Source organism: Epinephelus lanceolatus, chromosome 18 (genome assembly GCF_041903045.1).
Source record: "Epinephelus lanceolatus isolate andai-2023 chromosome 18, ASM4190304v1, whole genome shotgun sequence".
NCBI classification, from domain to species: domain Eukaryota; kingdom Metazoa; phylum Chordata; class Actinopteri; order Perciformes; family Serranidae; genus Epinephelus; species Epinephelus lanceolatus.
This window is the reverse complement of record NC_135751.1, coordinates 18,249,171-18,267,977: the sequence shown is the minus strand read 5'-3', so window position 1 is coordinate 18,267,977 and position 18,807 is coordinate 18,249,171. Positions and strand designations below refer to the sequence as shown.

The 18,807-nt window shown below is 38.9% G+C and overlaps 1 protein-coding gene across 1 annotated transcript in view; it reads left to right on the top strand.

Annotated features, from left to right (window-relative positions):
* elfn1a (extracellular leucine-rich repeat and fibronectin type III domain containing 1a) overlaps window positions 1–14,908 on the top strand; it is a 103,895-nt gene extending 88,987 nt beyond the window's left edge. Inside the window, exon 3 of the mRNA XM_033645820.2 lies at window positions 8,034–14,908. Within this exon, the coding sequence (XP_033501711.1) occupies window positions 8,408–10,777 (2,370 nt within the window). The 5' untranslated portion in view covers window positions 8,034–8,407 and the 3' untranslated portion in view covers window positions 10,778–14,908. The remainder of the gene's footprint in view (window positions 1–8,033) is intronic.
* The last annotated feature ends 3,899 nt before the right edge of the window (window positions 14,909–18,807 follow it).

Here is an 18,807-nt window from a genome sequence, read left to right as displayed (position 1 = left end):
TATGTGATGAAACAGTGCGCTACTGAATGCAGTGCACGGTAATAATTCAATTAGATTGACATATTTCTAACCAAATCGTGCCAAAACACCCAGTAATTTTTATTTCTAAATGTGCTTTTCCTCACAAATAAGTTTACATTGTGCATTGGGCATGACCTTTCACTCAAGAGGTAGAAAACCTACGACTACCAGAATGTGCTGCATCGCACCAGACTGCTGGTAGGTGATGTAATGTGAGCTTGTCCATTTTGACTAGGCCCCCAGGGAGTGTGCTGGGCTTTAAATCCAATATTTATAGTGGCCTTACAGTGGACTTACAACTTCTGAGTCCGTTATGTGATGCCGCTAGGCCTAAAGAGACATTTTCCAAGAACTTACATTGTGAAAGAGACATCTGTAAATAAGTGAATACATTTTTTCAAGTGTCACAACCACCTTGAATGACTCATTTTACTCATAACTTGCTCAGTTTAAAACATTTGGAAAGTCAAGAAAGCGCTGCACCATTAAATCATTTAAACCCAGTTCAAGTTAGCCAAGTGCAAAACACAAGTCTTTTTTATAATTTTAATTATAAAATTCTAATTTTATACTTGGCAGTTGAATGTTTATGGGTTCATGTGCTACTGAGCAACTCAGACAGGAATAAATGGGGCCCCCGCCTCAAAAACTGTATCCAGTTCTCTTTACACACCTATGATTTTAACAAAGGAATCAATATGGCAGCCAGCTGGTAACAAACGCTCTCGAATTGCAGTTTAACAGTGAGCTAAAATATGTTTCTGAAAACATTTTTATGCCAGAAATAAACACTGCATTAACAGAATCTTGGTCCATGTAAAACTCAGCACTTCTTAATTGTACCTGGGATCTCATTTTTTTAAGTCTCTGTTTTTACAGTACAGGAAACAGTATGCCACCCACTTCCTGGTCACAAATTCTAATATTACAGTTAAACAATGCACTAAAATATTACCCATTCTTATAATGCAAAACTGGTTGAAATTTTGCAAAGTATCCTTTTAACTTCGCTTGATTTTTTTAATTTATTTTTTTAATATATATATCTATTTACCAACCCTTTGCAGCCCTAATGGACACACCTTGCAGTTCGCTCTAGTTGCACAGGACTGACATTCAGTAACAGGGTCTGCCATCAGTTGTGGAACATATATCCCTCACATATTGCCAAGAAAATCTTCATGCTAACAGCCACTAAACAAACTATCAGAGTTTACATACATACAGCACATCGCAAAACAGCTTGCTGTGCTGCGCATTTGTTTCCCACATTTGGTATAGAGTGGGAATTGGAAGGCGGCGATAGTGAATTGGCAATGAAGACATACCAGCTTCCCCAATTACAGTAAATGTGTGGAATGTAAATCACAAATAGGCTAAGCTATAGATTCACATATAACCTCACCCTCTGCGCCAGCTCAAATCTATGTGTAATACGCAACGCTTCAGATTAAACTATCAGTGCTCCAATGTATCACTTTATCAGCACACAGCACAGTGTTTACTGTTGGAGAAGATTGAGAGCTTGAATGCCTTTTCCCCCCAATAGCATGATGCATAATCATTCTGTTAGAGCTATTATTCTTCTGTTAAAGTGTAATTCTGATTTAACATGTAGCATGCCATTCTGTAGGTTTTTGTCAATGTGTTACAGTTTGTTTGGGAACATAAAGTGTGGATTTCTTATTGGATGGTACTGTGGCTCAGTGGTTAGCAGTGTCTCCTCAATGCAAGAGGATCCTGGGATTGAACCCTAATTAGGTGGACAGGGGAAAGTCCCAACTCGTATTCCTATAGAAATCTTATAAATTCAGACTGGATGCAGCACCTCGAGGCACTGGCCCCTGGACTGCTGACAAATTAGTGATTATGTTCCAGTGTCGCAACCCAACGTATGATGAGAAAAACCACAACACTCGTGATTGTAATGGGACAAACTAAACTCAGAAAAAGGTCATATGACAGCAGGAGTGGCCTTTAGGTCCATGATGGCAGGTGGAGTTTTCAACTTGAAGTATATTCTCTCTGCCACACACTGTCACATTTATTCTATTCTAACAGTGATTATCCCTGTTGTGAGGAGCCATGTCCGCTAACACACAATAGCACCTCCTCACCCCCTGTGTCCCCCCCACAAGGCAACCCACTCTGACTGTGTCAGAGGCAGAGCTGGTGAACTAAAAGAGAGAAATTCACAAATCGATATCTCTGGGTTGATGCGCTCATTTCAAGCACAATAGGATTTATAATCTCATTAATTACAAATGAATGGTTATTACAAGATCACTGTAAATACTAATATATGTAACTAATGTAAATATGGTGGAGATGACATTAAACAGTGCAGGAAATAATTGAAAAAATCTGTCCTTTAGGAAGGATGGTCTACTTAATTGTATTCTAACTATAATAGAGAAATATCCAATTTGATTTGAAGACTCCACTGTGATGACAGTACATCTTTAACTCTTCTGTGGATAAAATCCTTCCTCTAACAATCATTGAAGTTCAGATACTACTTTTCTGCACAAACATAGTTCACCCCGCAATTTAGTATAAACATCCCCTTGCCGTGTTTTTAAAATTGATCCAACAAATTGCCTCAAAAGACATTATTAATGGTAAGTGCAGTCTTTCAAGCACTACTGCGTACCTGAGCAGAATGAAATATTTTGTTTGATGTCCATGTCGGTAGCAGTATGTTGACTAAGGTGACCAGATTTCTGAGATGAAAATCGGGGACATTTTCAGTGCGGCGGTGAAAAATCATTAAATATTATCATTATGAAATAAAAAACGGGGACAAGTACTTTTTCATGTATTTTGACCAGCTTTTATTACACAAAAGGTTGCAATCAAACAAATGAGTGACATCACCAACCATACATCCACTGAGGAAGACAAAAATATCTTAATCTTGTTAGCTTGAGGATGGATTTTTTTGGTCAAAGTTTTCTACTCATACCTGAATACTGAACTGATATTTATGACACAAAAGGTGGCAATCAAAAAAATGGGTGACATCACCGTGATCCCCTCATTCATCCACCTACGTAGCCTCTGCCTCAGGAGCTTGGGTAGAAAAAGAGCAAAGGAGAACATGAGAAAAACTGCAAGAACAGAGCCAATAGTAAGTGAATAGTTTCTTAAAGAAATAACATCAGTTTTGGTAATATACTTATATAATTTAGTCATTGTGCTCTTTTTTATCTGCTCTATGTGATTGCCTCTGTTTGAAATGTGCTACATCAGAGGTTCCTAAACCTTTCAGACCATGTATCACTATGTACCAAACCAAATTTCCAAAGTGCAACTTTCTACTGCAGATATGATTTTTTCATACAATAAAAATAACTGTATCACCCATGCAACAGCATCAGCAAGGCTAAACAACATCAACAAAATGCTACTTTATTAAAATAAAAAATAGCCTACATTTATAAAGTGCACTCACAAAAGTCACTCATCAGGGGGACAGACTACATTCAGCCAGTTTCTCCTTCTATTTCTTCTCCTGCATGTTACAATCATACTTACTTTACCTCACTTCACACACACACACACACACACACACACACACACACACACACACACAGTCAAGTCTACTGCCAGCTCACACAAAATAAATAAGTTCATACACAACATATCATTTGACGTGGCCGCTGGTCTCCTCTTCTCTTCTTTTTGCCGCCTCTAGATTGTTGTTGTTGATGCTGCTGTGTCTGGTCGTGCTTCCTGATAACGTCCGTAAGTCATATGATGTCTTCTCTGGCGATGCGTTTACTGACTACCGTAATAACTGGTGTTTGAGTCTGCGCGCATTTTTCCCCCATTCAGTGTCAAAATCGGGGACATTTTCGGGGACAGCTTTTACCAGGGACAGGTCACCCAAATCGCGGGCCGTCCCCGGAAATCGGGGACGTCTGGTCACCGCAATGTTGACCCTTTAACAACTTCTGCTGAAATAAAGCAGCGCTGTGTAACTTCTGAAAGATGAAATAGCACATCAATTCTTTCACAAATTTCAAGTTGAACGCTTAAGCAATAAAACACACCCGTTAAGTTTAATACAGTCAGGAGTTTTACTGCTACGGCCTTACTTGGTCTGGTATGACAAGGAGTTTACAGTGGCTAATGTTAGCAAACGTTTAATAAATATTCTTGTGCAACTGTGCAACCGGTTTGCCTCTTTTTTAACTTCCTGTTGTTTCTGTTCTTTCAATACATTTTAACAGCAAAGTTCAAAGTCATTTATAGTCAACTATACAACAATTACAAGAGCAGTCGTCACAGGTGCCAGCTTGGGTTTATTATTGGGGGAGGGGCAAAAATGTAGGTGACGTCTGCTGACATCACGTCAGAGATTGCAAGCTGTGACTGAGTTGGGGCTTTTTTTGGTAATTATCGCTATAATAGCTTGCAGGTGCTGGGAAGGGTTCTTCAAACATGTAAATATCAACACTCCTGTTGTCTGGTGTGCCTTAGTACTATCAATACTGTCAAATCACTATTACGCAAAGCAGATCCCTTGGTTATATTTTTTGCAACCAGCATCAGACTGTTGAAAAATAACCACGGACCCCTCGTGCTCAATGTGTGCATTAAACACGTTATTTTGACAAATAATTCTCCACAGTTTATTCTGCATATCAACGGGCATGTTGGAGACAGGATGCATTTAAAACAGTTCACACACCTACACAAAATACTTCTCCCTCTGCATATAACTCAGAACTGTCTTTTCCTGTCAGTCTTTCACCCAGGTGAATCCATCCAAAAAACCATTTAAGCGGCGTAATGGCTGTGTGTCATCTTTTTTTTAAATGAGACTGGCCAAAATGTCACCCGGAGCTCCATATTTTTAGTTTTAATACAGGTGAATGGGAGGCTATGATGGGCAAAATGATGTGATAGAGATTGTATGGGTTTCAAACTAAAGTCTTAAAAACAAATTCCAATCCACATCCCACACAATGACAAGTTTCCTCTGAGGAAAACTCTGTGCAGGGTTCCCAAACTGTCAGTGCCTCATGATGGGGAGAGCTCAGTGATTAAAAGGGGAGAAAGCAGTGAATATAACAAGCCATGATTGTCACAGCTTTTAATGCACCCACCTATAATGATGCCTTCTTTCTGATCCAACCCTGCGTCCAAATGTGCAACAGGTGCGCCAAGGGAGCCTGACCACAGGCGTGCACCCAGCCCAATTGGCAGAGTGCACCTGACTGCAATCTGGCTGCGCCGCCTGGTTCACAATAGTCGAGCCCATTGTGTCTTCTTGTGTGCACAGAAAGTGTGTGTGTGTGTGTGTGTGTGTGTGTGTGTGTGTGTGGGGGGGGGGGGGGTTGGGGGGGGGGTAAAGTCTTTTTGTCTCGTAACCCATCTTATCCATCTTGCAGGGTCACAACTAACTTAGCCTTGTTGACTTCAGTTGCTGTTCATGATTCAATTTGCTTCGTGTCCACTGTTGTTTAAGATCACCTGATTGTTTTGTATGTTTTGCATTCTTATGTGTTCACTCATGCCTCTTTATGTGTTTTTACTTGCTGTACAACCAATTGCCCTCCAAGGACAAAAATAAAGTGTACGTTGAAGTTGAAAGTAGTGCAAATTTAAATAAATGATAAAATATAACAGATAAATATGAAGTACAGTGATATAAATCTGTAGCTGAATGAAAAGATGGAATGCAACAGGAATGTAGTCTCTTGGGGAAACATGAATATGCATAACAAGTGACTATTTACCATTATGTAATTGTCACTGGTGGCCACAGTGGCTGCTATTCAGCAAAAATTACATAAAATTGCTTTAGATATAATATTTAGAGAAAAAAAGGTTTTCTGCCTAGCCAAACAGTTTACCTGTTACTGCAGACTATACTACTGAGTGGATAAACTGGTATTATTGAATGAAACTGCCCAAACAGCAAAAGTATTGGAAAGCAAACAAAGTTTTTATAAGGATGTCATATGCTGTATTTTGTTTTCAAAAAGCAAGATTAATGAGAAGCCAAAGAAAAAGAAGAAAGAAAATACAATTTGGGGGATTTGTTTCTGCAGTGGCCTCTGCAGATTAGAGAGCAAGCGCTAATGCTCCCATTTTTACAACCATGGCTTGCCTCCCTTTCGCAAAAGATCTTAATTTAATTTAGGATGATCCAGTAATCACACCTTGTGTTCAATTTCCCCTCTTTTCTCTTGCAGAATCACTGCTCAAAAGAATTTTAATTTACACATGAAGGTTTTTAGAGGAAAATCCTTAATACATTGATCCAAAGTGTCATTTCATGTTGTGTTGTATAATTGATTTAATGCAGCTTCTTAACATTGGCCTGCCTCAGTTGTGTCTGACAGTCCTCAGGTTAATGGTGTGAAAACAGGGACCCTGCTTTCCCCAACCTGTCAAGTGGTAATTGGCCAACAGTTTCCTGAAATTGCAGTCTGCCACAGGGACTGCAAACACCTCTTAAATTGTGTACAAAATAATTGGTGGGGAATGAACAAGGAGGGCAAGTGGTAAACATGAATCTCAGGCTCTGAATGCAACATTTCAATACCAACAAAAGCGATATACACTGTCGTTCAAAAGTTTGGAATCACCTGTTATATTTATGTTTTTCCTCTTCCCTTTGATGATAGCTATTTTAACAGGGTTTAAAAAGCTGTATAATTCAGACAATAAATGCTGTGATTACATCTGAAATAGTTTTGGCCCCAAAATAAGATGAATTTAATGATTAAAACTTAAATTCAGTCAAAGTCCCAACAGTGAGGCATGACAGAAGAAAATACTGTTGGAGCTTAAACTTGAGTTTTTTTCCACCCCAGAAAACTGTAAGTGACCCTATATCATTATTGAACCACTTTGATGCAATTGGGTTCTGAATATTTTGGGAAGCCATTATTCTTTGAGCTCTCTGCAGTGTACTTAGTGGTCAGACTGAACAGGTTTAAACTGTGAAGTGTCAGTCCAAAGTATGTTCAGGTGATATTCCCTGATCCAGTTCCAACAGTGCTACACCAACCTTCTGTTTCTATTGTTAAGTGTTGAGAATCGCTTTGCTAAAGCAGCACACCTGTTAATTCCCTTATTCCACCAAAATTAGTGGGTATATGCAGATTTTTTTTAAACGTGAAAAACCCACTTAAATGAGTTATAGACTGATTTCCCATTGCCAGTAGATCAGAACAGTATAAATGAGGCAGCAGTAGACAATCTGTCTTTCTATTTCTTTTTGGTATGTCACGTTCAACATCATGGACACACTGGAAAACAGGTTTCGTAAATATAAGAAAGTGAATAGAGACTAGTGAAAATGGTTCGGTGGTTCAAACTCTGTGCAGACTAATTTTGAACAATGTTTGAGCGCTGCTTGGGTAGACAGAATTAGGTGGCAGCATGCCATTGTATCAAATAAGCGCGTTCACCTGAGAGTCGTACTTCCAATCGGAGCCCATTGGAGCTGGATAAATTTCTAGAATTACTGCAGTCATCTGTCCCAGGAGTGAATGTCTTTTGTAACCTTTCCCATTACATGCAAAAGCCAGTTGTTAGCGGGTATTTTTTCTTTTTTTGTGCAATGGAAAAGGGGCTTTATAAGTATTATTGTGCACTTGACAGTAAAAAAAGGAACTCAATCCTACTTAAACCTTCACACATTTTGATGCCAAGCTTCCAGTTTCTTTTACCAATGTCTTACTGAACTGTTGTTCAGAAGTATCTTTGCCTCTGTCTGCCCTTTCAGTTGTCAGTCTGGTTGGATCATACAGCGTTTTGTTCTCCATATACAAAACAAACCCTTCATACAAAATAACATCTATTCGTAAAGAGTACTTTCTACAATCTAAATGCATGAAAGACCATTCAGAGGTATAGAGTTGTCCTCTCAGACATCTGACTGTACTGAATGAAGCTTTTGGCGTAGGCGATCCCAAGCTTTTAAACTGCATTGTACTTCTTATCCTGATAAAATGTAATTAATGTCAACTATGTGTTCTCGTCTTTTGCAGGTTATTCCTCCGTGCACATGAGAGCGACACAGAAAGGAAGACAGTGGCAGGAACAATAAGATGAGACCATTCAATGATGGTAACCTCTAAGGAGAAAAGCACAAGCCAACCTGAGGCGGTGAAATCTCTTTTAAGCTTCACCACAAGTTCACTGCAGGCAAACCTCAATGAAAGAAACTCAGTGTAAGGGCAGATTCTCAACTATTTTTTGATTGGTACATGGGGACAATACCATCCATCAATGAGGAGGAGACAAATAAAAGGATTGTTTCTGGCCCGGAACAGTTGAACATCCAGCTGATTTTCCAAAAGGATCATCTCAGCTGCACTGAAACCACAGCGGTATCACCCTCCTCATTTTTTTGGCCCTGCACATGACTCTCAGAGAAGCACCAATGGCCTGCAGCTTAGGCATGGTGATGAGTGCCTTGTTTTGGTCTGTAGCCACTGTATATTTGACTCATATTGGCAGAGTCAGCGGAGACTGCTGGTTAATTGAGGGTGAAAAGGGCTTTGTATGGCTTGCAATTTGTAGCCAAAACCAACCACCTTATGAGGCCATCCCACAGCATATCAACAGCACCATTGTGGACCTTCGTCTGAATGAAAACAAAATCAAAAGTATCCATTATTCTGCCCTTAGTCGCTTTGCCAACTTGACCTACCTGAACCTGACAAAGAATGAAATCTCCTACATAGAGGATGGGGCCTTTTCTGCTCAGTTTAACTTACAAGTCCTTCAGATGGGCTTCAACAAGTTGCGGAACCTGACAGAGGGGATCCTCAGGGGTTTAGGAAAGCTGCAGTACCTCTACCTCCAGGCAAACCTGATTGAGACTGTGACACCCAATGCCTTTTGGGAATGCCCCAACATTGAGAACATCGACCTCTCCATGAACCGGATCCAGCAATTAGATGGGTCCACGTTTACCAGTTTGACTAAACTGACCACCTGCGAGCTGTACACCAACCCTTTCAACTGCTCATGTGAATTACTTGGTTTTGTCAAATGGCTCTCAGTTTTCCCCAACAGGACGAATGAGCGAATGGTCTGCGACTCCCCACCTGGCGTCTCTGGTTATAGTTTACTGAGCCAGAATCCAAACAATCCAACATATCGAAATGCGCTCCACATGCTCACCACTGTGTGTACGGATGACTACGTGACACCATTTATTCCCATGCCCACTGAGCCCACGACGCCCCCACCCGACTCCACACTCTGTGGGCTGGAAGATTGTCCCTCAGGCACTGAACCAGAAGACATTACCATAAGTACAACCTACAATGATGTGGAAGTAAACCCTTTCATGAAACTGAAGCAAGTATCAAATACAGGTGCCACCATCACGGTTCAGATACCTTACCCCTACAAGAAGATGTACATCCTGGTTCTGTACAACAACAGCTTTTTCACAGATATTCAAAACCTGAAAGATATAAAGGAGGACATTGAACTGAAAAACCTTAAACCCCACACTAACTACACATACTGTGTCGCTTCAATACGTAATTCTCTTAGACACAATCACACTTGTCTGACAATCACTACTGGCCCTTGGAATGGAAAGGATAGAGTTGTAAACAACGCAACTGCTACTCACTACATTATGACAATTTTGGGCTGCCTCTTTAGCATGGTCATTTTCCTGGGTGTGGTCTACTATTGCTTGCGAAGAAAGCGACAGCAAGATGAGAAGCACAAAAAAGCAGGCAGCCTGAAGAAAAATATAATAGAACTCAAATATGGGCAAGAACTGGAGGGAGGGACTATATCTCGAATGTCACAGAAGCAGCTGTTGGCCGGAGAGAGCATGGCACGTATGCCATATTTACCATCTGCAGCTGAAATGGAGCAGTACAAATTTCAAGAGATAAGTGATACTCCTAAAATGATGAAAGGAAATTACATGGAGGTGCGAAGCGTGGATCACCATGAACGCAGGGAGTGTGATATGGGAATGGCTGGGAATAGCCAGGGGTCAGTGGCAGAGATTTCCACCATTGCAAAAGAGGTAGATAAAGTCAATCAGATAATTAACAACTGCATAGATGCTCTTAAGTCAGAATCCACCTCTTTTCAAGGGAAATCTGGAGCAGTGTCCACTGCAGAGCCCCAGCTCGTACTAATATCAGAACATCCACAGAGTAAATCTGGCCTTCTGTCCCCAGTGTATAAGGACAGCTATCACCACTCTCTGCAGAGGCATCGGTCCTCTGATGCCTCGCCAAAGAGGCCCAGCACTGCCACTGGAGGGCCCATGCGAAGCCCCAGGCCTTATCGCTCTGAATCTAAGTACATAGAGAAAACCTCCCCAACAGGAGAGACCATCCTCACTGTAACACCTGCTGCCGCCATCCTGAGGGCTGAGGCAGAGAAGATCCGTCAGTACAGTGACCACAGGCACTCATATCCCGACGCCCAGATAGAGGAGCTTGAAGGACCTGAAAGCCACAAGTCCTCCATGCTGGAGCCTCTCACTCACTCCCGCTCCAGAGACTTAGCGTATTCCCAGCTGTCATCTCAGTATCATAATCTAAGCTACTCCTCCAGTCCTGAATACTACTGCAAACCTTCACACAGCATCTGGGAGCGATTCAAGCTCCACCGGAAGCGGCACAAAGATGAGGAGTACATGGCTGCGGGCCATGCACTGCGTAAGAAAGTCCAGTTTGCAAAGGATGAGGACCTGCATGATATTTTAGACTACTGGAAAGGTGTATCATCCCAACAGAAATCATAACCTCTCTAGGTGTTTTTAAAATGGACCACACATTGCAGAAATGACACAAGAACCTCATCTGACAATTGAATCAATGGATACTTCCATATTATAATCAACTACTCACTCACGTGTATCACATTCTCTTTTGACTGTGAGGAAAATGGGGTAAAGAGTCTTTAAATTTGTCATATTATGTAAAGCATTCATCGGGAAAACTTTTATCTATTAAAGAGAAAATATATTGCAAATTAATAATATATATGTTACAATGGATTATAGGTTTTTGGGTATCGCATGGCCAAGTCCTGTGACAGTGGATTTGCTGTTGTGTAATATGAAACTATTATATGAAGATATGTCTACCGAAGCCTCAATATTTTTTTGAGGAACTATCTGGACCCTTCATTCAAAAAGAACTTTTGTTTTTCTCCCTCCCTGCATATATTTAATTCAACGAAACTATGTACAGATATGGGTATCTATATTTGCAATGTTTGCTGTGTAAATGGATAAGTATTAGTGGATGAATCAGGTTTATCAAATGGAGCGCTGTTCATTTAGAATAACTTGTTGCTGAAAAACAGCCACTTTGTCATTTTAACCGTCACCGCCTGCTTTTTTAAAAAAAATAAAATAAAATCGTTTATTTCTTTTTTTAAAGCTTTTACATGCGTTTAAAAGATACAGACAACTTCATTTTAATGTCCCCTTAATCACACAACGCAGTACTCACTGGATGAAATCTGATAGACTTCATGCAGGCAAGATGCAGTATATTACATGCTGTAATGAAAGTCTCAATCATCAGTTTCATGAACCATCATTTGTATCTTTAGTACCAAAGTAGAAAAAGCTGAAATGTTTACAATATTTCTGCACGGTCTGGGAATCGTACAAACATACAGCAGTAGGTCCATGTTGACTCTCTTTCCTTTTTTTATTGTATCGGTTACTAAGTGAAACATTGGGAAACAATAATATCCACATGCAGGATATGGTATTGAAAGCCTACTATTAATCACTAACATTCAAAAGGGAAGGCAGCTGTACTTTGTCACCTGTTGTTTAGGTACAGACAGCTGTTCTTCCCTGCAAGAGAGCCCGATGGATGAATGTAACAGATACATATTCTGATCTGTCTATGGCAGCTTTTATGTGAGGAAATATTTATTTAATGCTATTAACGACTGTGTTTTTTCCTTTGCTAATATTTCTTCCAGTGTATTATATTGCATAATGTCTGATCCGATAAAGCAGGAAAGTAGTTTGTTGTTCAGATGGGCCTTGTTGCTTGCTGAGAGGTTTCATTTGATTTTTAACTGCTAGGCTGTTAAATCTTTTTGTATATTATGAAAGCTACGTACCAGACGAATATCAACGTGCTAGAGTAAAATTTGAGAATGTGAAACTGAATCCTCTGACTTACTGGCTGTGAATTTGTATATCATGAAATTTTTTGAGTAAATATTAACGCTTTTCTCTTTGTAAGACGTTTATATAACTTATTCCAAATGGGCTCATGATGATTCATTGCATATTCATGAATGAGCAATAAATTTGTATTTCAACACTCACACTTATTTAAGACTTGTAATACTGTAAGTCCTAATGTCAAAATTAGAGAACAGCAGGTTAAACAGTTGAGTCATACATTTCTGAGGTTGCAAGAGATATTAAAAAAATCATAGATTCTGAATTGTAAATTCTTAATTTGAGTTAACAAAATTAACAATTTTCCCAAGCAGCAGCAGGTTTTCTTTTTTACTTTCGTGTTCTCATTTGTCAAATTTCCATCCAAATTTAGCAAAAATTAACCTAATTACCAGAAAAATCTTCAAAAGAAAATGCCATTTAGCCCATGTATTCATCCACGACTGATGAGCCAATATTAGATCACACTAACAGTTGGTGGTACTAAATCTCCAGACAAGAGCCATTAAACCAGGGGTGTCAAACATGCAGCACACTAAAGGATCCAATCCAGACCTCTGGATGACTTTGCATATCTAATATTGATGCATTTGTGAAGTCTAACACCACTTTCTAACATACAGCAAACAGGCAAACTCTGGCAGATGGAGCATAAAAGGGGCGACTGTGGCTCAGGGGTCGAGCGGGCCGTCCACTAAACAGAAGATTAGCAGTTCAGTCCCTGGCTCCTCCAGTCCTCATGTCGAAGTATCCTTGGGCAAGATACTGAACCCCAAATTGCTCCCAATGGCTGTTCCATCGGTGTGTGAGTGTGTGTGAATGGGTGAATGTGACATGTAGTGTAAACGTGCTTTCGGCGGTCGAAAGACTAGAAAAGTGCTGTACAAGGTATAAGTGCAGTCCATGTACCATTAATCATTTAAAAACTGTCCAGATAATACTACAACTAGCAGAATACTGTTCTTTGAAAAAAATAATAAATAGGCTACTGACTATGGTCATATTTAAAGATAATAAACACTGTGCAAAACAGTGTCAATCAGCGGCTTTGATACAAAATGTTCTTGATTTGTAAATGGTTTGTAAGGCAAGAGATAACCTAACCTCCTCCCTTAATAGCTACCACTTTAGTTTGACATGGTTACACTACTATATAGGAATGGAACTGCATGGAAAACTGCACATGTAATGACAGTGATTAGTAGACTGACTGAATGTGGAAAAACTGAGACACATTGCTGAAATGGAAACATCATCAGAATGTACTTGTACTTCTTTATACTAAAAGAAATCGAACAATTTGGAGGTGTTGTTATTTATAGATTATTATGCAACGGGTTTACTGGTCCAACCCACTAGAGATCAAATTGGGCTGTACAGTACGTGGCCCATGAACTAAAATGAATTTGACACCCCTGCATTAAACTCTTGCATAAGACCAGAGGGTGCAACTAGATGACATAATTAAAAGAACATTTCCCCTCAGGTTTTATACTGTCCAAAGTGAAGTGCATTTAAAAAACAGGTGGACAGAGACACTCTTATTATCATCCTTGATTAATAAATTCATATAAAACCAATTAGTACTTTATTATGTTGCATAAAGCTGCTACCCTAATATGACTTTGTCCGGAATCTGTGGTGCTTTAAATAAAACACATCCAGTATCTACAGATGAAAGATGATAATCCACTTTTTAGAGCTAAAATAATTCCAGAATTGGGCAAATCATTCTTTTTAATTTTATTTCTTGCTGCATTTTCCCAAATAAAGCCAGTTTTGGTCACATGGCATATTTTGCACATTAAAAAAAGGTGCAGTCCTTTGCATGTAAATAAACAACAAATGCTTCAATATCCATGAATGAAAAAAGTAGGGCAAATATACTCTTTGTAGTTTGTGTTCATGTGAGGATCAGAATCTTCAATCTGATAGCAGAGCTGACCTGAGGGAGTGAATTTATCTGGTGACATTTTTTTTCCATCAACTCTTTTTTGTCACATTAGACATTGAGTATATAAGTATAACTGCAGGCATTGGTTAGCCCATTTGTATTTTTTTTGGTGTCATAATGCTGCGTCCATTTCATCTAAGTGTGTCATGATGCTGATATTATTCATTGATGTGAAATGAAGCATTCATGAGCCTGATGTGAATTTGTTATGTAAGCACCTTATAAAGTGTTAACTTGGTTGTCTGACTTAATATTTCAACCGCCTTAAGATTTTGGGATATGTGTACAAGTGTAAATTTCCTTTTGTTTCATTTCAATGTTGATACTGTTGACAAGTCTCCATTTGTTGTTATTTTTATAAAAGCATTTCAGTATCTTCTGAGAGCTGTCAGGTTTCTAGTTCATTTAGCTATTTAGCAACATGTTTTTTATACTGCATATTGTAGCACTTCTGTGTCTAATAAGAGTGTTGATAAAACCTTTAGAAAGATCAACAGTTGTTGTTCAAGTGCATCAAAACAAACAAGAGCACAAAAATGTGTTTTTTTTTTTTTATTTTATTTCTAAATACTATGTTATCTGCTTTCAGACAAAGTACTGTGAAATAAAGTTAAGGGTGCACATACAGTATACACCAGCATCTTTATTATGACTTCTGGCCAGAATCACTTAAAGGCTAACAGCCATTGACCACTGGATCTGGCTGCGGTGCCTTCAGGCTCCGTCTCAGCTGCCGATGACAATGTGCTGCCATCCCAGCCAGAGTGGAAATGTCCATCGACTCTGTGACATGACTGTCTTGCTCACTGCTCTTTTCACCATTCCGCCAGTTATGAGCTGGGTCTGTTTTTAGCCCCACCAATACTGGATTTTTTTTTTGGGCTGATACTGATATCAGTTTTTAAAAAATTAATAACAATGTATGACTTGATAGTAACATTTCAACAATCTTGATATGAATCTTTTACATTAGTGTTTTTTAAATTTCTACTAAGATACATAATGAGCAAACCATTTTAAAGTCAAACTAAAATTACCGCCCTGTGGTTGTATGCCTCTGTGCATCAGCCAAGTTTCATAAGTTTACATCCATGTTTGTAAAAATACAGATGCTCACAGTTTCGAGGCGGGCACCCAAAATTAGTGTTGTCAGTTGATTATTTGAGCACATCTTGAGTTCTGTTCCTAAGATATGATGCTGAGTAATGGCCAGAAAAGTGTTTAATGCAGAATATTATGTTTGCAAAGTGAAGTTGACCTTTGACCTTTTTGATATAAAATGTCCTCACTTCATTATCATATCCTATTAGACATTTGTGTGAAGTTTTGTCATAATTAGTATGAGAATTCTTGAGTTATGGCCCAAAACATGTTTTGTGAGGTCACATTAACCTTGACCTTTGACTACCAAATTCTGATCAGTTTGTTCTTCTTTCCAAGTGGACATTTGTATTGAATTTGACCAAATTCCCTTAAAGTGTTCTTGAGATATGGCATTCCCGAGAATGAGACAGATGCAAGCTCACAATGACCTTGACCTTTGACCGCCAAAATCAAATCAGTTCACTGCTGAGTCCAAGTGAATGTTTGTGCCAAATTTCAAAGAAAGTCCCTCAAGGCATTACTGAGATATTGTTCATGAGAATGAGACAGATGGAGGGTCACACTGACCTTGACCTTTGACCTACGGCCACCAAATTTGAATTAGTTCAATTTGAAGAAATTCCCTCAAGGCGTTCTTGACATATTGTGTTTAAGAGAATACAACAGACGGACAACTCGAAAACATTATGCCTGCGACTACGGCTATCACCAGCATGGAGGCTTAAAACAACTTATCAGTGCTCTGTGGTGGAGAAACTATGTAATAGAGACGCTGTTACCAAATTAACTCAAACCTTTATATTATTTCTACACTTCATGCCTCCTTTCTGTTCATATTGACCCCTAGAGTGTATATGGATGTTTAAATTTATTGTCATTTTACTCTGTTTGCAGTTAGTCAGAGAAAGGTTAAGAAAGAAAGCAAAAAAGCGAGAGGGACTTAAGGAGAAAGCTCTCTGTGATCATAATACATCAGCCTGGCAACCAGACAAATCTGCTAGTTCATGTTTTATTGTATTTGCTTTTGCAGAAACGTCTGTTCCCCATCCCATTCAAAGAGATTTCCAGCCATCCTGGCCCCAGTCAGGCCAATCATGACTATTTATCTGTTACAGGGCAGGTTTGGTAGGATGACTGAATATCTGCAGAGACTTCACACTTTATGCAAAACACGCTATGATGTAATTTTTGGCTTTAACACATTCCGTTTTCTGACAACAGAAACAGAAAAAATCTGTAAATGAACAACCGTACTGTGAATTCCATTTCTCAATTAAAACACTGAATTTGTAGCCCGCCTTTGCCTCTGATCTTATCAACGGCCATAGACCAAAACGCCTCTTGACGAAACTGGATAGACCTACAATCATTTAGAGCAACGAAATGTGATGTAGCACACACATGTGCTTCCATTTTTGCCATCAGAATTTGATCATAGCACTGCAACATAAAGTTCCACACCAGCTGCAGCTATGCTGGTTGTTTTAAAAATGCCTCATCAGTGCTTTTCCTTAGGTTTATGCTTGTTGTAGCATGCCTGGTGCCAGTGTGTGCAAGCCAAAAATGAAATAATTTAGATATTATGCACAAGTACTAAGACTCCACAAGTCAGTCATATCAAACCCACTCCATATCAGATAAATGGCTGTGATTGGCCGGACCCAGGCCAGGATGGCTGGAAATCTGTTTAAACTGTTGAGGAACCAGACGTATCTGCCTTTTTTGTTTGTTCTGTCTGACAGTGTTGTAGCTCAGCAGCTTGGTGATGACTGTTGGTCAACACTGTGTTGATAGATTTACTGTATTTACATACTCATTCTGTTAACTGACAACAGAGACATAAAAATCTGTAAATAACAACTATACCATGAAAACTGCAGTCTAATAAAAACAGCTGTGCGTCAGCAATATTGCCAATTAAAATTAGTTATGAGAGATATCTAAAGACGATGACAACAACAGCAACAAAAAATCAGATCAAGTCTAAAATCTTTCTTGCCCCCAAGCAACTCTGTTTGCAATTTCAAAAGGACAAAAATTTAAGACAGGAGACAAAGATACATACATTTAAAAACATTCAAGACTCTTCAACATGCATTTGATTTGAGATTAAGCTCCATATTTAGTTTTTTTTCACACAAGTGCTTCAGTCTAACCCTATTAAAATGTGGGACCCTGTATCTTCAGCAGTAGTTCATAGTAACTGTTCAGGACATGACTGGGGTCAGAGACAATGTTTTTGGCCAGCCTTGATATGCTGTTATGGTAGGCAGATGACAAATGTACAGCCACAAAGCATCAGTTACCACATTTAAAGGAGATGCAGGCATGCTTTGTGTTGCTTGCTAAATATATATATATATATATAAAACACATAACAAATGTAGGTGCTGAAGACCAGCAGACCAGCCAGAACATGACACAGTCACATCTGGTGGACATAAAGCGTGAGATGGCCTGACACTAGATACGTATATATAACGTTCAGATCCCCGTCTATTCCAACATAACTTTTCCAGGATGTGTACATCTGTGATTACTGTCATCTGACTCCACCCAAGTGTTCAGACTTATTTGATGGGATGTCTAGAAGCCAACCACAGTGTTATACATCATCTGGAGTTCACTGCATTAGAGCCACGCCCCCTTTTTAAACAAGACAGTGACAGTGAGGTGAGGTGGAAGTGCAGGCCTGTTTCAGTCAAGTACATCATATGTGTTTAAAGTAAACATGAGATGTCCTATTATTTATACAGGTGAAAAAATCATATGAAAGAATTAAAACCTTTACTCATGAATTTTTCAAAAATGTCCGTCCACTGGAATGGACAGTGGACCTAAATGTCACTGGAAAATGAAAAGGGGAAATACTGCTCTAATTTGATTTTCTAATAATGAAATCAGTTGCCATAATGCATTTTATTGATTATGTCTACAGAATATTCATCTCAGGAGGTTTTCAATGTACTGTTTTCTGGAGATAGTTCAGAAATTAAGGATACTTTGAGTCGTGATGATGAATGCAGTGTAAAACATACATGCAATGAGTTTTAAACATTGCTTTGTTCAGGGACACAAGTTAACCATTCATGGAAAACAAATAATCTCATGTTTTTTGTTGAGAAAAAGGTCTGTTAAGATCATTTATTGCCATTTTTCCTATACTGTAATTTCTGCGTTGAGATTCTTAGTCCACTGGAATGGAAAAAAATATATATAATTAAGTATCCTAATTTTTTTTCTGATAATTAGTGCACTTAGAGTAGAAATCAACCATTACAATATTTTTTTGTGTTTGGAACATAATTGGATTCTGAACGGGTTAATTAAAAGTCAGTAATACTGCAGTACTTTTTATTCCATTATAATTAATCAAACACCTTCATTATTTTAGGAGAAAACTGTATTTTGACACAGTTGAGCAAAACACGTTCAGACCTATCCTGCCATTTTCCCCCGTTAATGTACAAATTTATGCAGCAAAGTGCTCCACAATCTAATCGAATCATCTGCACTATGGATCAAACCTTTGACTTAAGAATGAACCTTGACTTGTTCT